We start from the raw sequence: 20,358 nt of genomic DNA, 5'->3' as shown, positions 1-20,358 counted from the left end.
CTGTAGTAACCAGGGCTCCTTGGAATATTTCATAGTGATGGACACAACAGACGTGATATCTCCAAACCTAACCCAAAAAAAAAAAAAAAAAAAAAAAAGACTTCACGGAATCCTGTCATCAAACCTAGAGCCTGAACTTATTCAGATAATCCGCAGCCAGTGAAATAGCCTCCTCGACTTTGTCAGCATTGGTACCGTTACCAATGGACGTAGGCCCCTTTCCTCCTGCTTTTCCTCCCACAGCGCCAGAGACGACGGCCGCCCAGTCGCTTGCCGAAGCACCTTGGTCACTCAGTCCCTGTGTCCAAAATCAGTATAAGAACCCACAAGTAATATTTTAGTTGCTTCCCCTCAAATTCAAGAAGGGTAAGACTGATATATTCTGTTACTCACCTGAGAGATGTAACATCCGTGTGAAACTCGACCTTGTTCAGAGTCGGCCGCCAAGAGATAGACACTCTTGCCCTGCATCTTTGATTTGACATGGTTGAGAGATTCACTGACAGCCTTGGCATTGGCAGAGATCGGAAGCTGGACCACAAGCCACGACTTGTCTTGATTTTCCGGAGCTGCGAAATAGGTGGTGATAGCGTCGACTGCTTTCTTCGATTCCAGTTTTTGTTGGGCCTTTTGGCCATCGAGGACCTGCTTATTGATCTTGGTAAAACGTTCGCGGAACTTGGCCTTTTGGACGGCGGAGATTGCAAGCTGGTTGAGATCCACCTGGACTTGCTTAGCCTCCTGCTCCTTTTCGGAGCCCAAAGGCAACGCATTCAGCCGATCAAGGCGTTGTCCGAATTCCTCGGCAACTCTCTGCACCTCATGTGCATCCTCTCCAGTGACGGCAATGATTCGGCGAATTCCCTTGGCAATGCCATTCTCCTCCAAAATGATCAAATCCTTGATGTCACCTGTCTTCTGCACATGAGTTCCACCGCAAAACTCAATGCTGACTTCCTGCCAACGGGGGTCCTTGACATTCTGCAGGATTTCCTCCAATTCCACACCGACAGAGACGACACGAACAGGGTCAGGGTAAGTCTCGCCGAATATGGCCCTAACGCCGGAAATTTGCTGAGCGGTGGCGAGCGGAATTTCTTGGGAGTAAACAGCACAGTTCTGTCGGATATAGTCGGTCGCCTTGGCTTCGATCTTCTCGAGCTCGGCGTCAGAGATTGCGCTCTTGTGGGAGAAGTCAAATCGGAGCTTCTCGGCGGCCACCAGGGAACCCTTTTGATCAACACCATCGCCCAGGATCTCCTTCAGGGCGAAATTCAGGATATGGGTTCCGGTATGGTTATTCCGGATGGGCCAGCGTCGGAGCTCGTCATACTCGCAAATGACAGAATCTCCGACAGCAAATGATCCGTATTTCATGAAGCCAGTGTGTAGAATGTATCCGGCATAAGATTGCACATCGCCAACTTCAAGCTCCGCTTGTCCGTCAATGATGATTTTGCCTGTATCGTTTTCCTGACCACCCTGTTCGGCATAGAAGTTCGTACAGTCGAGAATGACACCAAGCTGTGCCCCCTCGGGAACATCGTCAGTGCTATTGTGGAAAGTTTTCCCATGGTAGATAGCCTTGACGTGAGAAGTGATGTTACCTCGGCCAAATTTAGGCAAATCATCCGTTTTTTGCACGTCGTTCATTTTCTCCAGCTTGCCTAGATCATGAACGTCAAGCTTAACTGTGTTCTCAGCGGCCTTCTTTTGACCCTTGCTGGCTTCTTTTGCCTTCAAGCGAGCCTCTTCAAACTCAACATCATCAATGCGGAGGCCACGTTCCTCGGCCATAATCCGAGTCAGGTCAACAGGGAAGCCAAAGGTGTCGTACAGTCTCCAAACATCGGCGCCATGGAGCATATCAGTGCCCTTAACTTTGGCCTGTTGGGCGTATTGCTCAAATTGCCGTTCACCTCTATCCAAGGTCTTGGCAAATGACAACTCTTCCTCGTCCAAGATTTCGATAACATCTTGCTGCTTGCGCTTGAGTTCAGGGAACATTTCACCCAATTGATCCACGACAGTTGGCACTAGCTTAGCGAAGAAATTCCCAATATCGACCTGGAAATATTTCCGGGCATAGCGAGCTCCTCGGCGTAGGACACGGCGAATCACGTAACCACGGCCCTCGTTGTTGGGAATGACACCATCCGAAATAGCGAACATCAAAGTCCGCACGTGGTCTGCAACAACGCGGTAGGCCGTGTCAATTCCATCGGCATCTTCAGCACCAAAGTGGCCGCGGTATTCCCGGGCCCCAGTGGTATTCTGGATAGCCTGGAAGATCGGAGTGAAGACATCGGTATCGTAGTTAGAAGGTTTGTCCTGGAGAATTGACACCAGTCTTTCGAAGCCCATTCCGGTATCGACATGTTTGTTGGGAAGGGATCTCAAGGAGCTATCTGGCTCGCGGTTATATTGGATGAAGACGTTGTTCCAAATTTCCAACACATTTGGGTCGTCTTCATTGACGAGGTGAGCAGCGTTGCGCCCACCGATCCGATCATAGTGCACTTCACTGCAGGGTCCACATGGGCCTTGGTCACCCATTTCCCAGAAGTTGTCTTTCATATCTCCAGGGAGAATGTGGGATTCAGGAACGCCCACCGATTTCCATAGCTCTTTGGCTTCCAGATCCGGTTCCAATCCACCGGCTTCATTACCCTCAAAATAAGTAACGTAGAGACGATCGGGGTCTAGCCCGTAGACTTCCGTCAACAAGGTCCACGAATAAGTGATAGCTTCTTTCTTGAAGTAGTCGCCAAAACTCCAATTGCCGAGCATTTCGAAGAAGGTCTAGACACTTTGTCAGCACTTCTTCTGATGAATGATAGAAGTGGGGGTTCAATACTGACATGGTGATAGCTATCCTTGCCAACATCATCCAGATCCTGTGTCAGGTCAGTCAGTGGTCCAAAACCCCTCCAAGACCCCTCTTCAAGGTTTATCAAGGCACACCCACGTTATGTTTTCCACCGGCACGGAGACACTATCCAATTATATCAGCAACAGTTCCAAGTCCAATATACTCTTTTTTTGTGGGAAATATCCAATACCTTTTGCGAGTTCGTTGCGCGCTTCATTTTTCCAAATTCCGACGAGGCGTCAACGGTGCCTAGGAAGATGGACTTGAACTGGTTCATTCCCGCATTGGTGAAAAGAAGAGTCGGATCCGATAGAGGAGCGACGGGTGAAGAAGGTACTGTATACAAGAATAGCCTCAGGTCAGTCCATGTCGTTGGCGGGGGTGGAGGGGTAGGGTAAAAAAAAAGAGAATGGGCTCGACCCACCGAATGTATGGCCATTTTGTTTAAAATAATCTAAAAAGGTATCTCGGACTCGCTGAGCAGTCCACTCTGAACCGAGAGAAGTCATCCTGTCGAATGTGGGAGGGTTGGTTGACAGAGAGTGAACAAAGCAAGGAGAGAATGTTCTGGGTTGATTTCTGCGAAAGAGATGAGTCAAAGCCCGTTCCCCGTTCGTCACCACCCCAGAAACCCGCATCGAGCAACGAACTTGACCCCCCCGGATCTGTGCCCTTAGAAGTTCAACCACCTTAAATCTTTTCTTCTTCTTCTTCTTTTTTATCACTTGCAAAATACCCAAGAGAGACAGAGAGAGACAGACAGAGAGAGGGAGAGTGGCGAAGTGGATGGCGGGTGAGGAAAGTCACGGGAAGAAGCGCCCGGCCGAAGCTGACCCCGATGGCGCGCAACCGTTAACGAAGAGATTTGGACACTTGCGAATAGGTAGGCAATTGAAATTGAAATTGAAAGTTGTAGAAGCTGTCAAGTTAACATATTTGTAGATAATAGCGTGCCAATCTCCGCTCGGACCAAACCCAAGGGGCATATCGAGCATATGCAACATATGCAACATGACCATGACCACATTGACCACATTGACCACATTGACCACCACCAACATAATCAGCATAACCAAGAGCTCTCTTCCCCAAATGATGCAATGATCTTGGATGACACCAAACATACGACTTATATTCACAACCTGGATCAAGAATTAATGGAAGCCGACTCTCCTGGCTTGGTGTTTTCACCATTCGTGCAGAAAGTGCTCTCAGTCCCTCAATCCGTTCTGTCCGACTCGAAACCTTCAGGGAAAGAACTTGTTCTTTATACGGAACCATCTTCCCTCACGGTTCCCAAGGAAAAAGATAATGTTCGAAGAGCAATTCTTGAATCTCGAGCACGAGCTAGAGAGAACAAGGTTCCGGAAGATTTATACGATGATCCAATGGATATTGATAGTTGAAGTTATGTACCTCGGGGGAAGTACAATATGGGTAATTAGGATAGCAAAGTATATAATTTTGATATCTTTTAGGCCTGCAAACATGAAAAAATGTGCTTCTGAGTACTATATATTCTAAGGTACATCTACGTACAGTCTATACAAATATGTGCCATGCAACAAATCATGTTATGTATGAAGTATGTATGAAGTATGTAATATAAACGGTATTATTACTAATAATAACCTGAACACGTGACTCACCGCTCCCGAAAAATTTTCTGGTTTTTTTTTGTGGCTCCGACTAAAATATGCACTTGGCTTGATAAAAAAAAATTTCCTCTCTCCCCCACCATCCCTCTTCCCATCCCTCCCTCAAAATCACATCTACAATTTCATAATGGCCGATTCTGAGGTTTACGACGGTGCCGTCGGCATCGATCTTGGTGTGTTTTTGCTCTACTAAATTCGATCGCACAGCTGCTAATTGCCCTTTTTTTTTCGCTTTTCTTTAGGTACTACCTACTCTTGTGTTGCCAACTACGAGGGCACCAATGTCGAGATCAGTACGCTTTTCTCCCTCCAAAATAAATTCGATTTTTCTCTGAAATACTGACCATTTGATCAGTTGCCAACGACCAGGGTAGCTACACTACCCCCTCCTTCGTCTCTTTCACCGACAAGGAGCGTCTGATTGGTGATGCCGCCAAGAACCAGGCCGCCATGAACCCTGCCAACACCGTCTTCGATATCAAGTGAGTTCTTTGGAAAGAAATTTTTTTTTCTTGCGCAGTCTATCAGTTCGAGATGTGCGCATTCTCCACAATTCCAAATCCGTTCTAACTCATATGGCACAGGCGTCTGATCGGTCGCCGCTTCGAGGACCCCATCGTCAAGAAGGATGTTGAGTCCTGGCCCTTCAAGGTCATCGACCAGGGTGGCAACCCCGTTGTCCAGGTTGAGTACCTTAACGAGACCAAGGTCTTCTCTCCCCAGGAGATCTCCTCCATGGTCCTCATGAAGGTATGGCGAAATATATATTTCACATTTGTGGGATTTGTTTGCTGACTAGTTGGGACAGATGAAAGAGGTCGCTGAGATCAAGCTCGGCAAGAAGGTTGAGAAGGCTGTCATCACCGTGCCCGCCTACTTCAACGACAACCAGCGTCAGGCCACTAAGGATGCCGGTGCCATCGCTGGCCTGAACGTTCTCCGTATTATCAACGAGCCTACTGCTGCCGCTATCGCCTACGGTCTCGGTGCCGGCAAGTCTGAGAAGGAGCGCAATGTCCTCATCTACGATCTCGGTGGTGGTACCTTCGATGTGTCCCTGCTGAACATCCAGGGTGGTGTCTTCACTGTCAAGGCCACGGCTGGTGACACTCACCTTGGTGGTCAGGATTTCGACACTAACCTCCTCGAGCACTTCAAGAAGGAGTTCCAGCGCAAGACTGGCAAGGATCTCTCCGGTGATGCCCGTGCTCTCCGTCGTCTCCGCACTGCTTGCGAGCGTGCTAAGCGTACCCTGTCCAACGCTACCCAGACCACCGTCGAGATTGACTCTCTCTTCGACGGTGAGGACCTCAACTCCTCCATCACCCGTGCCCGTTTCGAGGACCTTAACGCCAAGGCTTTCTCTGGCACCCTCGACCCCGTCCAGCAGGTCCTCAAGGACTCTGGCATCCCTAAGAACAAGGTCGATGAGATCGTCCTTGTTGGTGGCTCCACCCGTATTCCTCGTATCCAGAAGCTCCTGAGCGACTTCTTCGATGGCAAGAAGCTCGAGAAGGTAAGACAAGACCGAACTACTTGATTACAAGTTCAAATCCCAGTTACTTACCTTTTTCTTTTTCTATAGAGCATCAACCCCGATGAGGCTGTTGCCTACGGTGCTGCCGTTCAGGCCGGTATCCTCTCCGGCAAGGCCACCTCTGCTGAGACCGCTGATCTGCTCCTTCTTGACGTTGTTCCTCTTTCCCTTGGTGTTGCCATGGAGGGCAACATCTTCGCCCCCGTTGTCAACCGTGGCCAGACTGTCCCCACTATCAAGAAGCGCACCTTCACCACTGTTGTCGACAACCAGAGCACTGTCCAGTTCCCCGTCTACCAGGGTGAGCGTACCAACTGTGCTGACAACACCTCCCTGGGCGAGTTCACTCTTGCTCCCCTTCCTCCCATGCGCGCCGGTGAGGCCGCTCTCGAGTGTGTCTTCGAGGTTGACGTCAACGGTATCCTGAAGGTTACCGCCACTGAGAAGACCTCTGGCCGCACTGCCAACATCACTATCTCCAACGCTGTTGGCAAGCTTTCCAGCGCCGAGATCGACCAGATGGTTGACGGTATGTTTCTCTGCAGACTGTAATCTTATGACCACATGCTGACTTGACAATTTTTAGATGCTGCTAAGTTCAAGACCAGCGATGAGGCTTTCACCAAGCGTTTCGAGTCTCGCCAGCAGCTCGAGTCTTACATCTCCCGTGTTGAGGAGATTGTCTCCGACCCTGGCATGTCCATGAAGCTCAAGCGCGGCAACAAGGAGCGCATTGAGTCCGCTCTCAGCGACGCCATGGCTCAGCTCGAGGTTGAGGACTCCACCCCCGAGGACCTCAAGAAGAAGGAGCTTGCTCTCAAGCGTCTGATTACCAAGGCTATGGCCACACGGTAAATGCATACATGGGAAGACATGAACATAGACTTATGGCCAACGAATTTTCCTCTTTCCCGGGACTCTGCTTCTCAGGGAATCTGCGCCATGTAGACCTTGGGCAGAGTTGGTCTCTGTCACGCTTTGTTTATGAAGCCGGGCAACTTGGGCGCAGTTTTCTTTTCTTGAAAAGTATGATTTGTTTTGTTTTTGTAGACGAAGTTCGCCATCTGCAATTTAATGACATTGTGATGATCTCCTCTCGTTGTAATATTTGGAATACTTGGTAGTTCTACATGGTTGACATAAGTGACTTTTTGACCGCGAGGCGGAAGGGCGGGTAACGTGAGAGATACTTCTGAAATGTGCGCCTCCGCTCTTTAACTTCTAACAACAATCTCTTCCACCATGCAACGCATTATAACCAGGTCAATTCGCTCGTTTTACCCTCGTCTTGTTGCACGTCCTCAAGGGACCCAGGCCTTTCAACCATCACATCTCCTACCCCAAACCCAGCGCACCATTCCTCTCAATCGGCGTGAGTTTGCCAATTCACCTGCCCTATACAAGAAAAAGGACAAGACCAAGAAAGCTTCTGGTTCTGCCTCTGAGCCAGAGAAAAGCTCTAGTACTCCTTCCGAAGATCCCTTTGATCTTTCCCAATTACACAATGGCATTTCCACAGCTATTGCTCGGCTAAAAGATGATCTATCCAAGCTTCGTGCAGGAGGACGGTTCAACACTACAGTCCTAGAAAGTTTGAGAGTCCAACTGAGCAAAGACAGCAAAGATTCGGCCAAATTGGGAGATCTGGCGCAGGTTGTGCCCAAGGGAGGACGCATGGTTACTCTTTTGGCGGCCGAGGAGGATGTAAGTTCATGATGCTCGACCACTCTGGTTTTCCTTTTTCCTTTTTCCTTTTCTTTTTTCGAGCTTCTTTCTTGTTCCGGCGTGAGCCAGCTATTGCTGTCCCAATGAACCAACTCTAATACATTTTGAGCAGCACTTGAAACCTCTGACTTCAGCGATCGTCTCCTCAAATCTCTCCTTGACCCCTCAGCCCGATCCTCACAACGCCCTTCAGCTTAACATTCCTATCCCACCGCCTACAAAAGAATCCCGGGATAAGAACGTCCAAGCTGCTAAGCAAGCATTCGAAAAGGCTGCTGGTGTAGTACGTGACTCTAGGGGTGCTATGCATAAACGTCTTCAGGATATGCAGAAGAAGAAACTCGCTCGACCAGATGACGTGCGCAAGGCTCACGATCAGATGGAGAAGGTTACAGACCAGGGCCAAAAGGAGGTGAAGGATGCATTTGAAGCGGCCAAGAAGACATTGGAACAGGCATAAAATGTCCAATTCGCAATCCGAAGAAAAATGGTGTGGGGGGGGGGAAACAAAATTTATAGCCTATGGCTATGAGCGTTTTGTAAAATATGACTTTGTAAATCTAGGTACAGACATAGGCATAATTGGGGAAAGATATGGGGAGAACATGGAGAGAGAATAAACCCGATCAACGAAACAAATATAATACAAATCACTTCTTGGCACTAGTTCCGAACCCTTAGGCGCCCTTGGTCTTGCGGCCAGCAGAGACAAGAGATTCAATCTTGGCCATGAACTGTGAGGTCTTCCCGGTTGTCTGGTAGGTCCCGTTATTCCGGAGGTTCTTGAACACCTCTCCCAATACGGCATGCCCATCTTTCCCGACTTCACATGTGGGATAGTTACCCTGGACGAACGTTGCCATGAGAGACTTGGTGGTTTTTGCGTCAATGGGACTAAACTCGACATTTCGAGGCTCCACAAGGTCACCCTTGCGCTGTGAAATTCGATCGGCACGAAGCTGAGCCAGTCGCTTGGTCTCTTCCAAAGCCTCAGCCTTCTCATTCTCGTTGTTGAACAGAACGCTCTGGCCCTTCCATAGGCGTCTTCCAAGCTCATGGGGCGGGATATAGCCATTGGCAACGCGGCCGCCCAGGCCGGAAAGCTTTTCATAGACGGCAGCCGAACGTGAGTTCAGGTCTGTGGAAATTGAAGGCCAGGTCTTTTTCAAAGTAGAGTAGTTGACCTCCTGGGGCTCATAGCGAATAGGGGTCGGCCGGGATTTGATGATTTGCTCCTGCAGAACTTCGTCGATAGCCGCCGCTTCGGCATCTTCGCCCTCGTCATTCTCGGAAGATTTTGCGTTCCTGCGTGTGCCATTTCGGTTACCCTTGGCGACTTTGGCGGCTTTGGCGGCTTTGGCGGAGGGTTTGGGTTTGCGATTTGGGGGTTGGTTGCCGCCTCGAACGTTGCGTGATCTCGGGCTGCGGATAATCTTAGGTTGCTCTCCACCGCTAGCTCGTGCCGCCGCAAAAGATCTAGCATCAATCACTCGAGGAGGACGAGATTGATACTGGTTGGTGCGAGCTGGGGGGCCATTGGGATTGCGAGGCCGGTGGGAAGGTGTGGCCGATGAAGGGCGGGTATTGGGTTTACGGTTGTCTAATGGTCATGTTAGAATTCAAACCCAAACTCCTAAACCAAATACCACGGCACAATTGCACAACCACGTTTATCTTGCTCAATGCCCTCTTGGATGTACCTACCGGATGGCTGGGTTCGATCTTCGGCGGCCACTGTATGAGTACAGGAGAACTGGCGAGCAGGTGTAGAAAGACTGAATTTTGCCCGCTCACAGCGCAGCGAGATCTGCCTCAGCTGTGGCCGAAACATATTGTCTTCTGAATAAACCAGGTCGTGTCCCTAGAACGTTTTTGGTAAAGAGACTTGATACTGTTCGACGCGGAAAGATTGAATGAAGAATTGCAGTCACGTGATGCACCGCCTTCCTCTGGGCGCCGCTCCAAATAAACACAGCCATCGTCAAGTCTTCCTTTTGACTCATTGCAATACCTTTTAACTGCCAAAATGCTTCGTCGGAAGCCAACAGCTATTGCTACCACGTCTGAGGATATTGCTGCTTTTGAAGAAGCCAGACTTCGCAAACTGTCTGAAGAAAACAAACACCCAGAACAGCACGCAAAAGGGTCCTCCAATGCCAACCTTGACCCCAGCGATGAGCTGAAGCCACTCCCAGGTGACAAGGCTAGGATTGTTCGGACCCGTGAAGAAAGGATAGGCATTAGTCGGCGTGGTTGACTGTCTGTACCGTGATCTCGAGCCCCTGGATCACCGTTGCATGTTGGAATGACTTATTCCATACCATAACACTTGGATATGAGGTACATGACCCAATCGTGATATGCTTGCATGTGTTCATTGGCCCTTGGCTCTTTTCTTTGGGTCATATCATTCATTATTAACAAGAAACAAATAGTGCAGGATCTTTGGCGATGAAAACGCAACACCAATCCCATACATCAATGCATCATACCCCATCATTCTCGTATTACCGCGAGTGATCGAATAACAATAGAGCGTGGTGCTTTCCATGTGTCAGATGATCATGACATTGATATGATAAGGGTTCCCCCTCTACCGATATCTACCGATATCCCAGCATATCTCACCATTTCGCCTATGGTGATCCATTGACTAGGACGTTGATTCAATACTGGAGAAGCGGAATGACACATTGGAATATTTCTCGACAAAACAGAAAACAATGCATACTACTTTGTTCATCTAGATCACAGCTACGGGGCATCTTGACCAAAACTGATGCTTTAAGTGACCCCCCTCTCTCTTTTGCCATATTTAGAGACTTGTTTGCTCTGATCAGATGCTGTAGCTTCAAAATGGACACGAAATGCAACACATACACCGAGGATAAACTGAAAATCCCTTCTGAATAAAACAACTGCTACCTTACCACACTGCTCTACTGACATGCCTAGCAATCTAAATAATGTCTTTTCCACAACTGTCAATTCTTTTCTAAATTCAGTATACCAAGGAGACCAATTAAAGCAAGCTTGTGATGTACAACGCGATTCATGCGTCAACTACCATCCCGGCCGGCCAGTGGTGTCGTGATGTTTGGACATCTCTACCCTCCTCAAACTATTCCTCATTGAGCCATGCATATGTCCACTGGCGCTTGTAATGTAAAAAGAAGAACAGAGAAAATTTGTACCAAAAGAGATCAGAAAATAGGTAATATATAGTGACAATAGCAATGGTTGCCTGGGATAGTTGGACAAAAGCTAGCAGGCCAAAAAGAGGAAAAATCGGGCAACTGAATGGAAGAGAGAACAACCCTGGAAGGTGGTAGACGATTTGTGTATTTGTGCGTCTCATCCTCGTTGGCGTTTGGATATGTTGTCGGGGCTAACATCAACTGGGTAATTCCATCGCCGTTTCAGCCCTTGTGGATCATACACACTAGCAACACTTTGCTGCCAGTCTCGTGCCGAAAACACAACTGGGGGGGCCTGGAACTGGGGAGGCGAGAGAGACTGGGTAGACGTGACAGAGGGCAGTTTGTTGGGTGTCTCGTACTGGACGGGGTATTGGGAGTTCATAACATTTTGTACACCCGGTTGTGAATTGTTTATCGGCATTGGCGGGGAGTTTGCGCTGACGGTAGAGGGATTCACAGAGAAAGCCATGTCCCATTGACTAAAGCGAGAGATTAGCAAGACACCAAGCGATGGTCGAGTTGTCGAGAAATCCAGTACGTACGTGATGATTCGGGTCGGGTCCCAATGGGTTTCATCGACCGAAGGGGCATCTAGAGGATGAGTTGTTGGAGGCTGATGGGCAACCATTCCGAGGGATTGTATCTGAGAAGATGCATCGGACTTCGAGTCTTCAGCACCAGTCGAAATCGGAGGGGTTACCGGAAGCGGATTGTAACGCACTCTGGATTGGAGTTGATTCAAATGCGGATGGTAGTGCGCATCCATAGGTGGACTGGGATGGTAGGGTTCTGAGGGACTCCCGTATGGGAAACTGGGCTTCAACTCGAAAGGACGATGCATGTCGGCAGAGAAAGCCAGTCTTAATGAATCGATCTGAGCTTGAATCTCGGCCATGGGCCAGGCGGTGGAGCACGTCTCGAGAATTCTCATATGACGGGTGAAAAATTCACGAGCATCTGAATTGAACTCAGTGTCGGGGGAGGTAATTGCAACCTGCTCGAATTAGAATGATTTTGCTACGAAAAAAAAAGAAACAAAATCCCATATATTGTTGAATGCTTACCAGGTGCAGCATCGTACAAGTCAGGATACAATAAATGGCAAAATTGATGCCTCTTTGCATGTAAAGTAGGCCAGATAGGCCGAACCTTTGCAAGATCGCTTCTTGTAGTCGACAAAGGCTTTTTGCCGAGGAGTAACACAGTGACATATGGATCTTCCATTCACCACCGGCTGCAAAAGATTGAGAAGCGAAAAGCTGAGGGCGATGTAACATAATAATGGCGAGATGGCAATGAGAATGCATATTGCCCACAAAATGAGATGGAAGCCACGGCGGAGAACCATCGGCAGGATAATTTACCTGTAAGTCTGGAGGAAGGTTTCGAAGCCAGTCTGCGAAAAGCGGGTTGTTTTGTACAAATCGGGCATCTGCGCCCCAGTCCTTTTGCTTCTTAACTTTGTGATAGATATCTGTAATGATGCGGATGTGATGTGCGTTGCGGACGAAATAGGCGTATTGTCTTGAGCGGTCGAGCTCGTAATGATCGAGACCTCGGATATCTAGTGTCGGACGCATGTCCACTGTTTCAGGATCGACTCCGTAATCCGAACGGCCTGCTTTGATCAGAAGCTACTTTTTTTGGGGGGGATAGATGATGGAACGGAATAGACTTACCTTGGGGGCCACCGATCATCACCTCAACCACCAAGAGAGCCTGCCACACTCTGGTGTACACCAAACATTCAATTGGGCCGAGTCCACACGGCTTGCCTTCGGCGTGATTGCTGTAATGTTCGTGGATGTCCAAATCTTTCGCCATTGAGACAATAGTCTTGACAGTTTGCCAGGACCGATAATAGTACCCTTTCTTTGGCAAAGATTCCCTTGCTTTTAGTAGCAGAAGTAATGCTTGGATAGTACTCAAACGTGGTACATCCATAAAGCTAGTCTCGTGTCCTAAGAGATGTCAGCTTTTGAAGACGGGTGGATGAATTTTTCAACATGGACTCACTATTGGCTAAGGAAAGCCACTGGGCGCCTTCTGTGGGCTCATCAGATAAACGGCCCGCACAGGCAAAAAGGGCCTCGAGAAGAAGGGGAGAGATGGAATGGCGATCATGCTGCCATTGATAGTACAGATGGGCACGAGATATGACAGGAACATAGGGGTGTATCTCATCAAAGTAGATCTTAAAATAAGTCATAACGTCGTCTTCGGTAGGCATGAGCTCAGGGGGAATTCGAATTGTCACCCCCGAACCGGTTCTGAGAGGTGGAAATTGCTCTTCAACCTCGTCCTGGACAGGGGCATCGGGCTCAATTCGATCGGTGCGTTGCCTTCTAATGTATGGGGCTATCGAAGGAGGTAGGGTGTTAGCCATTAGTCGCGGGAAAACCCGTAGAAAAAACAATGTGCCATACCAATCCCACTCTCGTCAATCTTTAACTCCCCTAGTACATCACTGAGATTTTCTGCAGTTGACTGATCGTTATCAACATACACATTCCGATCTGATGATCCCATTGACGGAGTTTGCGGCCCGGGAAACATTTGAGGCTGTTGAAAAGTTTGGTGCGACATTGTTATTGGTGGTGACTGAAGATCGTTGTAGATGCTGGGTTGAGCCTGAGGGACGAATTGGGAATACATGCTCATTTGATCATAGTGGGGGATAGTGTTCATGGTTGATTGATTGTTGTCCTTGAAAACCGGGGCCGCTGAAAAAGTATGAGAGCCCTCGGCTGCATTAGAGGGTCCACTGGTCTCTAGAGTAGACTCGCCCTGACCATCAGGGAGAAAGTCTCCATCTTGTCCGATGGTTGGAGGGACACAGACCAGCTTTAGACGAGTGCACGCAGAACAAGGCCACGTATTTGTCGTGGCTGCGTCACACTTGATTTTCCTTTTCCGGCAACCGTTACAGGCTCGCATCACTAAACGACTTGTCAGTATTTGTTGGCTTATGATGGAGGCTTTTCATACCCTTCAGCCTCTTATGGCGGTTATGCTCATCAACGAATACATAGTCTGACACCGATGAATGGTTAGTCCAAAATGCAAGGAATAGATGGTGAGGGACATACTTTTCTGGCCTTCTCTTGGGGGGGCCCGACGGGGGCGCAAATGAATAACCTTGCATGCTTGCTGGTTCGATAAAAAGTGTCGGGTTTGAAAAACGGCGTAAAGTGTGACGGTAGAGATAACTCAGCAACTATCAGGGTATCAAGAAAGGGGGAGAAGAAGAAAAAAAAGACTGTGCTGGAAGTTCTATCCACAAGGACCTGCCTCGGGAAATTGAAGGACGTTTGTCGGTGTGCGAAAGAGAAGGCAGAGGTCAAACCTCGCTCCGTGAGATGGGGAGTTGTCGCGAGTGATCCAACTGCGCCAAGAGAGGATAAGGATAAATGAAGAGAAAAGGCAGGATCGTGGGATGCCGCAGTAGCCTCGAGGCCCAGGCGGATTAATCGGGGGCAGACAATGGTTATGGTCGCATCAAGCGCCGGAGACGCTGTTCAATGACAGACTCCAGGTTGTCCAAAGGCTGCGATCAACTTGCCGAGGCTCTGGGGGAAATTGATCGGCAGAAGTCCCAAAAGTCCCAAACGTGCAAGTGTTCTGTAAGGCTGCTGTGGATTGGAAGATTTGCGCTCTTGGCAACCCGAATGCAATGTATATCAACTGCGCGAGGCTAGATACAGAACGAAAATCAGGTTGTCTTGGAACTCGAATGGATGTGGCGAATAAATTGTTGATTGCTGTAATAAGTACAAGGCAAATTAGCGTCGGTTCCCACACATGTAATTCAATTCAAACAAGATCGCATAGAATATCAAGAGTGCGCCAAAGATAACTGCTTACAAGTCGCGTAAGTAAAAAGATTTCGGGTGCATATCCATCAATATCAATGTTGCAAAGCACTCCACATTCGAATCAACGAGCCTGGCGCATTGCATCTCAATTGGGAAGATGTGAAGGAAGCGCGGAGCATTAGGAAGAGCAACCCATCATAAGTGGAGACAGGGAGAGCATTGGCGAATAGGCTGTATTTTAAGATTCTCTGGGAGAGAAAAAAAAAAGAAAAAAGAAAAGGGGAAAAATTAGAGCTTGGGTGAGAGAGAGGGAGAGAAAGAGAGAGGAAGAGAAGATCAGACGCTGAGGGGGAGGTACTGCCAAGTGTGGAAGAGGATCCAATAGCGCCCGCTGTTGTGGATTTGCTAGAGGGGCGATCCGGATATATATTAGTGATTTTCTATATTATTATCTTATATTAGATTGAGATCTAATCCTAGATTTATTCTAGAACCATCAAGGAATTATTCCAGTTGATTTTTGTGTAAAACATACAAGGTATGTGTATATATAAGGTCGGGTTATATAGTAGTTGATAAATAAGGGATGAGGACGTCTCCACTTAAGAGTGATACTGTTACCTTAGTGAATCAGTAGTACCTACCTAGGTACCCTGAGTTTATATGATTATTATTATATAGGTACTTATAACTATAGAGGGAAGTACGGAGTATATGGAATATATGAAGTATATGGGGTATATGGAGTACAAGGGAGTACATACAATGTATATATATTTATAACCCATAGAATTATGTCAAAAGTATATATAAAAGTTCCATTCTAAAGTAGTTTGAAACTCAATTACTCCGTATTTGGAAAAGACACGTTCTGCGAAACCTTGAAGAATTAGGCCAAAATTGCCCGGGGGGACTTCGGACAAAAAAAAAAAAAAAAAAAAAAACCATTAAACTCGGCTTGTCGATCATCCCGAGCCGCTGGGATTGTCAGGTTACATACGGAGAACGTACGGACTTAAGCTTAGTCCGATTATTAGTTAGTTAACTAGTCGACTAACTAGTTAACTAGTTAATCATGGACTATTAATAATATCCCTATTATCAGTTAACTAACTATAGGGGATAACTGCATTTATATCTCCATATAATATATATATATATATAATACATGTATGTACTACTCCGTACGGAGTACGGAGTCCTTACCGAGGACTTGCACGTGAACCTGATAAACGTTATCGCAGTTTTCCTCCCCCCCTCATCTTGGCCACACTTGACCACACTTGACCACATTTGACCCTGTGACTACAACATACTCTACCCTGGTCCTTGTACCCCCCTATTTCATCATGGCGGAAATGCAAAATTCAAACCCCACGATCCTCAATGCTGCTGATCTCCCCACGCGGTTACAACCCACCACTCGCAAGTCCGAATATGTTGGTATCTTCACATCCGCCCTACCCCTCGCCCCAGTAGACTTCGAGAGTGCCCTGTCATCTGACTCAGAGGATGACAACCTACTGGAGGAGCCCATTGATGAACAGGAAATATATGGTAAGACTCTCTTACACCTGTAGAGAAAAAAAAAAAGAAAGAACAAAGTCCCATATATCCCGGGAGATGATTGCCTAGCTCAGTACACTAAAATGATCAGATCTCATCTCGTCGATCTCCGATCCGGAACACCCCATCTCCCTCGGTGAATTAGCCGTGGTATCTCTCCCAGATATTGCGATCAAGCCAACCCTTCCCGACGTCCCTGATTCACCTCTGCAAACTGTCACCGTGCTTATCACGCCTACAATCACCCACTGCAGTCTGGCAACCGTCATCGGTCTTGGCGTCCGCGTTCGTTTGGAACAGTCCCTCCCCTCAAGATTCCGAATGGATGTGCGTATCAAGGAAGGCACACACAGTACTGGAGATGAAGTCAATAAGCAGCTCGCCGATAAGGAGCGGGTTGCCGCGGCCTTGGAGAATGGTGCGTTGATGGGGGTCATTGCTAAAATGATGGAGACTTGCCACTGAAATTTTAAACCCTCACCCTCACCCTCACTTTGTACTATAAGCGGGATCTGATTGCTTTGGTGATGCAAAATACCTAGGTACCTATCACCGGCAAATAGACCAGGCCCTCTCGTGTGTGACGACCGCCTACGACGAATAACTCTCTAGAGTTTGGATGACTTGCATTGGAAATGAGTATTAAAAGTACATATGAACTTTCCTACCACTTAAGATTGTTGACACCGGACCAAAGGACTCCCCCTCGCCTGTAGCCAACCCTATTTTTGCGTACATATGTATTGGAATTTTTGAGATCATGAATCCAGCACACCACTTTCCTTCAAACCCTTCCAAAGTTCCGGCTCCAAGAATTTACTCACAGTAACATCTTCGGCCAGACCCTTGCGTCTCCGAGTTTTCAAGACAAAGTCCCGGGCCGTGGCCATGGCAGGGGCCATCTCCAAGGGCTTAAGCTTGACATCACGGTCCAGTGGATCACCAGGAACCACACTCCACTTATCAAATGCAAGATTTACCATAGCTTGACCTTGTGTGTGAATGCGGAGATCGGTCTCAAATCCAAACGAGTCAATCACTGGGATTAAACCCCGTACGGAGTAAAGCGGCGTTCCTGCAATGGGACCATCTGACAGGACGTGACCTCTTCGGCGGGACAAGACCGTGTACACGGAAGCCACGGAGTCTGCAGGTCCTGTCATTGTGACAGAATAGATCGGCTCCATGAGACGCGGAGATGCCATGAGGAACGACGAGTATACAGCACGGCGGGCTGTAGGGATGATCTGGCCTCCACCGCGGTAGATAGCCTGATCGGCCAGGGACACATCTGTGAGTCTGAACTTTGTGTTTCGAATAGCTGAACTTCAATTAGCGTCACATTCATCATCTGAATCCGCGCCCAGACTGCGAGATCATTGTGGAGGATGAGAAGATTTTGGGTTGGGGGGGGGGGGGGGGTGAGGGAGGTTAAAAAAAACTTACGTTCTTCGCAAAGAGGGCCTTCCCGTGTACCCCAGCTGAAGCCTTGGGTGATAGAGTCCCTAACAGTACCGAGAAGCTTCTTATCCACTTGAGAGGGTAAAGTGTCATCTTGGAGAATATTGGGACCCATTTCATCCGGTCCAAATGCCCAGATGCTTCGCGCTGCAAGCTTATCCCAATCATAATTGTCCTCGAAGTATCGAGCAACCTTCCGAATAGGGTCCTTGATACTGACTTTACCACTTTCAATATCCTCTGCAATCCCATCATCTAATGGCTCAGCAATCATGGTGATTTTATTCTTCTTATTCGGAGTGATTGAGTAACACATGATGGCAGAGGTTTCCACCACGGTCTCACAGAAGCGTGTAACGGGGTCGGAGACCTTAATCTCCATCTCTGAGTATAGTTTTCGGAGGTCATGGAGCACACAGTCCATGTAAAGCTCGCCGGTTCCTAGAACCACATGCTCGCCAGACTCCTCGACCTTGGTAGAAATGAGGGGGTAGCTCTTGTTGATTTTCCGCAATCCATCTAACATCTTGGGGAGTTCTGATGGATTGACCGGCTCAACGGCAACTTTAAACACTGATTCAGTCATGTGCCGAATCGGACGGAAGATGTATGCCTCCTCGTCATCTTCGAGCTTCAGAGGCATCAACGTTGCAGTCTTGACAATGGAGTTGTCAATGCCACCCAAAAGAACCCAGTTTCCGGCGGGGACACCGTTGGTCGGGATGTTATAACGCGTTTCCGCAATCCACGTGTCGGAGATGGTTGCTACCACCATGTCTTCCTCATCTTCTGGCGTGTAGCCCTCGCCGAGAACACGGACCTGCTGACCAGGCCGCGCTGTGCCACTCATAATTCTTCCAAAGGAGTAGAAGCTTCCGGCGTCGGTACTGCTGAAGAGTTTGGTGACATGGATAACCAGAGGTCCGTCTTGATCACAAGCGACCATTGAGGCCCCCACCTTGGTATCCACAGGCCCAGTGTAGTATCGCTCCAATATTCTCTGGGCACCTTCCACCGGGGAAGGAACGTGCCGAACAACCATGTCCACAAAGCCAGTGGCTGGTCCAAAGAATTTCTCGCAGACTAGACTGAGCAGCTCCTTAGCATCGGTCTTGAGCTGAGATGGCTTCAAATTGACGCCGACGCTAGCCAGAGTCTGTTTCAAATCCTCGGGACTTTCGCTTAGTGTGTGAGAGTAGAGCTTGTAGATCGGCTCCAAGACAAACTTGACGAATGACCGCTTTGCGTTCTCCTCCACTCCTTTGCGAGTGAACTTTCGGCTCTGGGGATTGTAGAAGATGTCACCCCAAAGTCGCGTGGCAAATTCTGTCGAGTCCAAGCTCGGGTAGTTGTCTGCGTACATTCGGGCAAATGACTGCAATGTGAAGCACCAGTTCATCGAGCTTGAGGCGAATCCAACATTGCCTTTCTCGGGGCTCAGTCGTCGTCGTTCGCCTTGCCCTGGCAAAATGTTCTCCATAATCGTATTGACCTCTTCGATCACATGCTTCAACTTGAAGTAGGCATCATTAGGAGGAAGTTTGAGCTCGAGAATGAGGCGATCCATCTTGTTGACGACCAAGGTCAAGGGGAGATCTTCCAATACTGCATGCTTGATAATTTGCTCAGTGTTGGCCTGAACACCTTCAACAACATCCACAACCAGGACCACACCATCAGCAAGGCGGATAGAGGCAGCCACCTCGTCGACAAAATTCACATGCCCGGGGGTATCAAGGAGGTTGAGCAGGTGAGATTTGCCTTTGGTGCTTGGGAGAACGAGACTCATCGGTGCCGACTTGATTGAGAGACCGCGCTCTCTCTCTAGGAAATGAACATCAGTGTATCGCAGCTGTTCTTCTCTCTTCCGCCCCGTGCGCTTCTCCAGTCGCTCTGTTAGGTCGTGCGTCTGTTTGACCAACATATCCATGAAAGCAGTCTTTCCATGGTGCAGGTGACCAACGATTGCAATGTTCCTTATCTGTGATGGGAAGTTCAGCAGATCGGACATGAACTCCCGAGAGAAGTGTACGGGTGGGAGTTCGGTCTCTGCAATCGCAAATTTCTTCTGCTGGACGGGGGCAATGATGGGCTCTGATAATGGCTGGGCATCTTCCTCCTGGACCATGGTTTCGACATCCTCGCCATAGATTTGTTGTGCGCTAGGGTAGTATTGCTTGTCTTCGTGCAATATGACCGCATTCGAAGGACCCTCTGGGGAAGAAGACGTGAAATTAGCAAGATTGCAGACTGTGAATAAGATATGTCGACATACCATCGACTTCCATCAACTGTTGATCATTAACTTCCTCTTCTTCTTCATCATCGAAAGCCTCATCGAACTTGAAGGCTTGAGGTTGGACATCTTCATGATGCTCCTCGTCGGATTCCGCATCGCCAATGTAGTTACCAAACCTAAGCACAATTAGCAAGGTCATGGATTTAGAGAGTTTTAGAAGAGGGGGGAAAATCAACATACTCATCATAGAGGTCATCCATAATGAATTATAGAGAAGGTGAACGT

At 48.3% G+C, this 20,358-nt stretch overlaps 9 protein-coding genes across 9 annotated transcripts; 5 read left to right on the top strand and 4 right to left on the bottom strand.

Annotated features, from left to right (window-relative positions):
• Window positions 1-124: 124 nt before the first annotated feature.
• On the bottom strand, window positions 125-3,381 carry N7537_008341 (alanine--tRNA ligase; the record flags this gene model as incomplete). The annotated part of the gene is made up of 6 exons (XM_056899396.1): window positions 125-298; window positions 394-2,802; window positions 2,862-2,897; window positions 2,969-2,995; window positions 3,063-3,208; window positions 3,297-3,381. The coding sequence occupies 6 exons, from the start codon at window positions 3,379-3,381 to the stop codon at window positions 125-127; spliced, it is 2,877 nt and encodes a 958-aa protein (XP_056751472.1).
• Window positions 3,282-4,278, top strand: N7537_008340 (uncharacterized protein; the record flags this gene model as incomplete). Its single annotated transcript, XM_056899395.1, has 4 exons — window positions 3,282-3,301; window positions 3,335-3,551; window positions 3,614-3,755; window positions 3,815-4,278. 4 exons carry the CDS (start codon window positions 3,282-3,284, stop codon window positions 4,276-4,278), a joined length of 843 nt encoding a protein of 280 aa, XP_056751471.1.
• A 379-nt stretch (window positions 4,279-4,657) lies between these two features.
• hscA (putative Hsp70 chaperone (HscA)) lies at window positions 4,658-6,922 on the top strand (the record flags this gene model as incomplete). The annotated part of the gene is made up of 7 exons (XM_056899394.1): window positions 4,658-4,703; window positions 4,773-4,823; window positions 4,886-5,012; window positions 5,115-5,280; window positions 5,339-6,046; window positions 6,116-6,596; window positions 6,654-6,922. The coding sequence occupies 7 exons, from the start codon at window positions 4,658-4,660 to the stop codon at window positions 6,920-6,922; spliced, it is 1,848 nt and encodes a 615-aa protein (XP_056751470.1).
• A 387-nt stretch (window positions 6,923-7,309) lies between these two features.
• Window positions 7,310-8,252, top strand: N7537_008338 (ribosome-recycling factor; the record flags this gene model as incomplete). Its single annotated transcript, XM_056899393.1, has 2 exons — window positions 7,310-7,771; window positions 7,905-8,252. The coding sequence occupies 2 exons, from the start codon at window positions 7,310-7,312 to the stop codon at window positions 8,250-8,252; spliced, it is 810 nt and encodes a 269-aa protein (XP_056751469.1).
• A 217-nt stretch (window positions 8,253-8,469) lies between these two features.
• N7537_008337 (uncharacterized protein) lies at window positions 8,470-9,623 on the bottom strand (the record flags this gene model as incomplete). Its single annotated transcript, XM_056899392.1, has 2 exons — window positions 8,470-9,392; window positions 9,497-9,623. The coding sequence occupies 2 exons, from the start codon at window positions 9,621-9,623 to the stop codon at window positions 8,470-8,472; spliced, it is 1,050 nt and encodes a 349-aa protein (XP_056751468.1).
• Window positions 9,624-9,818: 195 nt separating this feature from the next.
• Window positions 9,819-10,049, top strand: N7537_008336 (CDC26 family anaphase-promoting complex subunit; the record flags this gene model as incomplete). Its single annotated transcript, XM_056899391.1, has 1 exon — window positions 9,819-10,049. The coding sequence occupies one exon, from the start codon at window positions 9,819-9,821 to the stop codon at window positions 10,047-10,049; it is 231 nt and encodes a 76-aa protein (XP_056751467.1).
• Window positions 10,050-11,146: 1,097 nt separating this feature from the next.
• On the bottom strand, window positions 11,147-14,137 carry N7537_008335 (Zn(II)2Cys6 transcription factor; the record flags this gene model as incomplete). The annotated part of the gene is made up of 7 exons (XM_056899390.1): window positions 11,147-11,471; window positions 11,535-11,986; window positions 12,057-12,610; window positions 12,672-12,953; window positions 13,009-13,350; window positions 13,419-13,931; window positions 13,981-14,137. 7 exons carry the CDS (start codon window positions 14,135-14,137, stop codon window positions 11,147-11,149), a joined length of 2,625 nt encoding a protein of 874 aa, XP_056751466.1.
• Window positions 14,138-16,156: 2,019 nt separating this feature from the next.
• N7537_008334 (iron-sulfur cluster assembly protein CIA2) lies at window positions 16,157-16,838 on the top strand (the record flags this gene model as incomplete). Its single annotated transcript, XM_056899389.1, has 2 exons — window positions 16,157-16,364; window positions 16,465-16,838. 2 exons carry the CDS (start codon window positions 16,157-16,159, stop codon window positions 16,836-16,838), a joined length of 582 nt encoding a protein of 193 aa, XP_056751465.1.
• Window positions 16,839-17,131: 293 nt separating this feature from the next.
• N7537_008333 (U5 snRNP component Snu114, putative) lies at window positions 17,132-20,333 on the bottom strand (the record flags this gene model as incomplete). The annotated part of the gene is made up of 4 exons (XM_056899388.1): window positions 17,132-17,694; window positions 17,820-20,048; window positions 20,110-20,249; window positions 20,314-20,333. 4 exons carry the CDS (start codon window positions 20,331-20,333, stop codon window positions 17,132-17,134), a joined length of 2,952 nt encoding a protein of 983 aa, XP_056751464.1.
• Window positions 20,334-20,358: the final 25 nt, after the last annotated feature.

The sequence above is a fragment of the Penicillium hordei genome, assembly GCF_028827395.1.
Source record: "Penicillium hordei strain IBT 12815 chromosome Unknown utg000004l_segment0_segment0, whole genome shotgun sequence".
NCBI classification, from domain to species: domain Eukaryota; kingdom Fungi; phylum Ascomycota; class Eurotiomycetes; order Eurotiales; family Aspergillaceae; genus Penicillium; species Penicillium hordei.
Note: the sequence above shows the minus strand (reverse complement) of the source record. Positions and strands in the feature narration are given on the sequence as shown.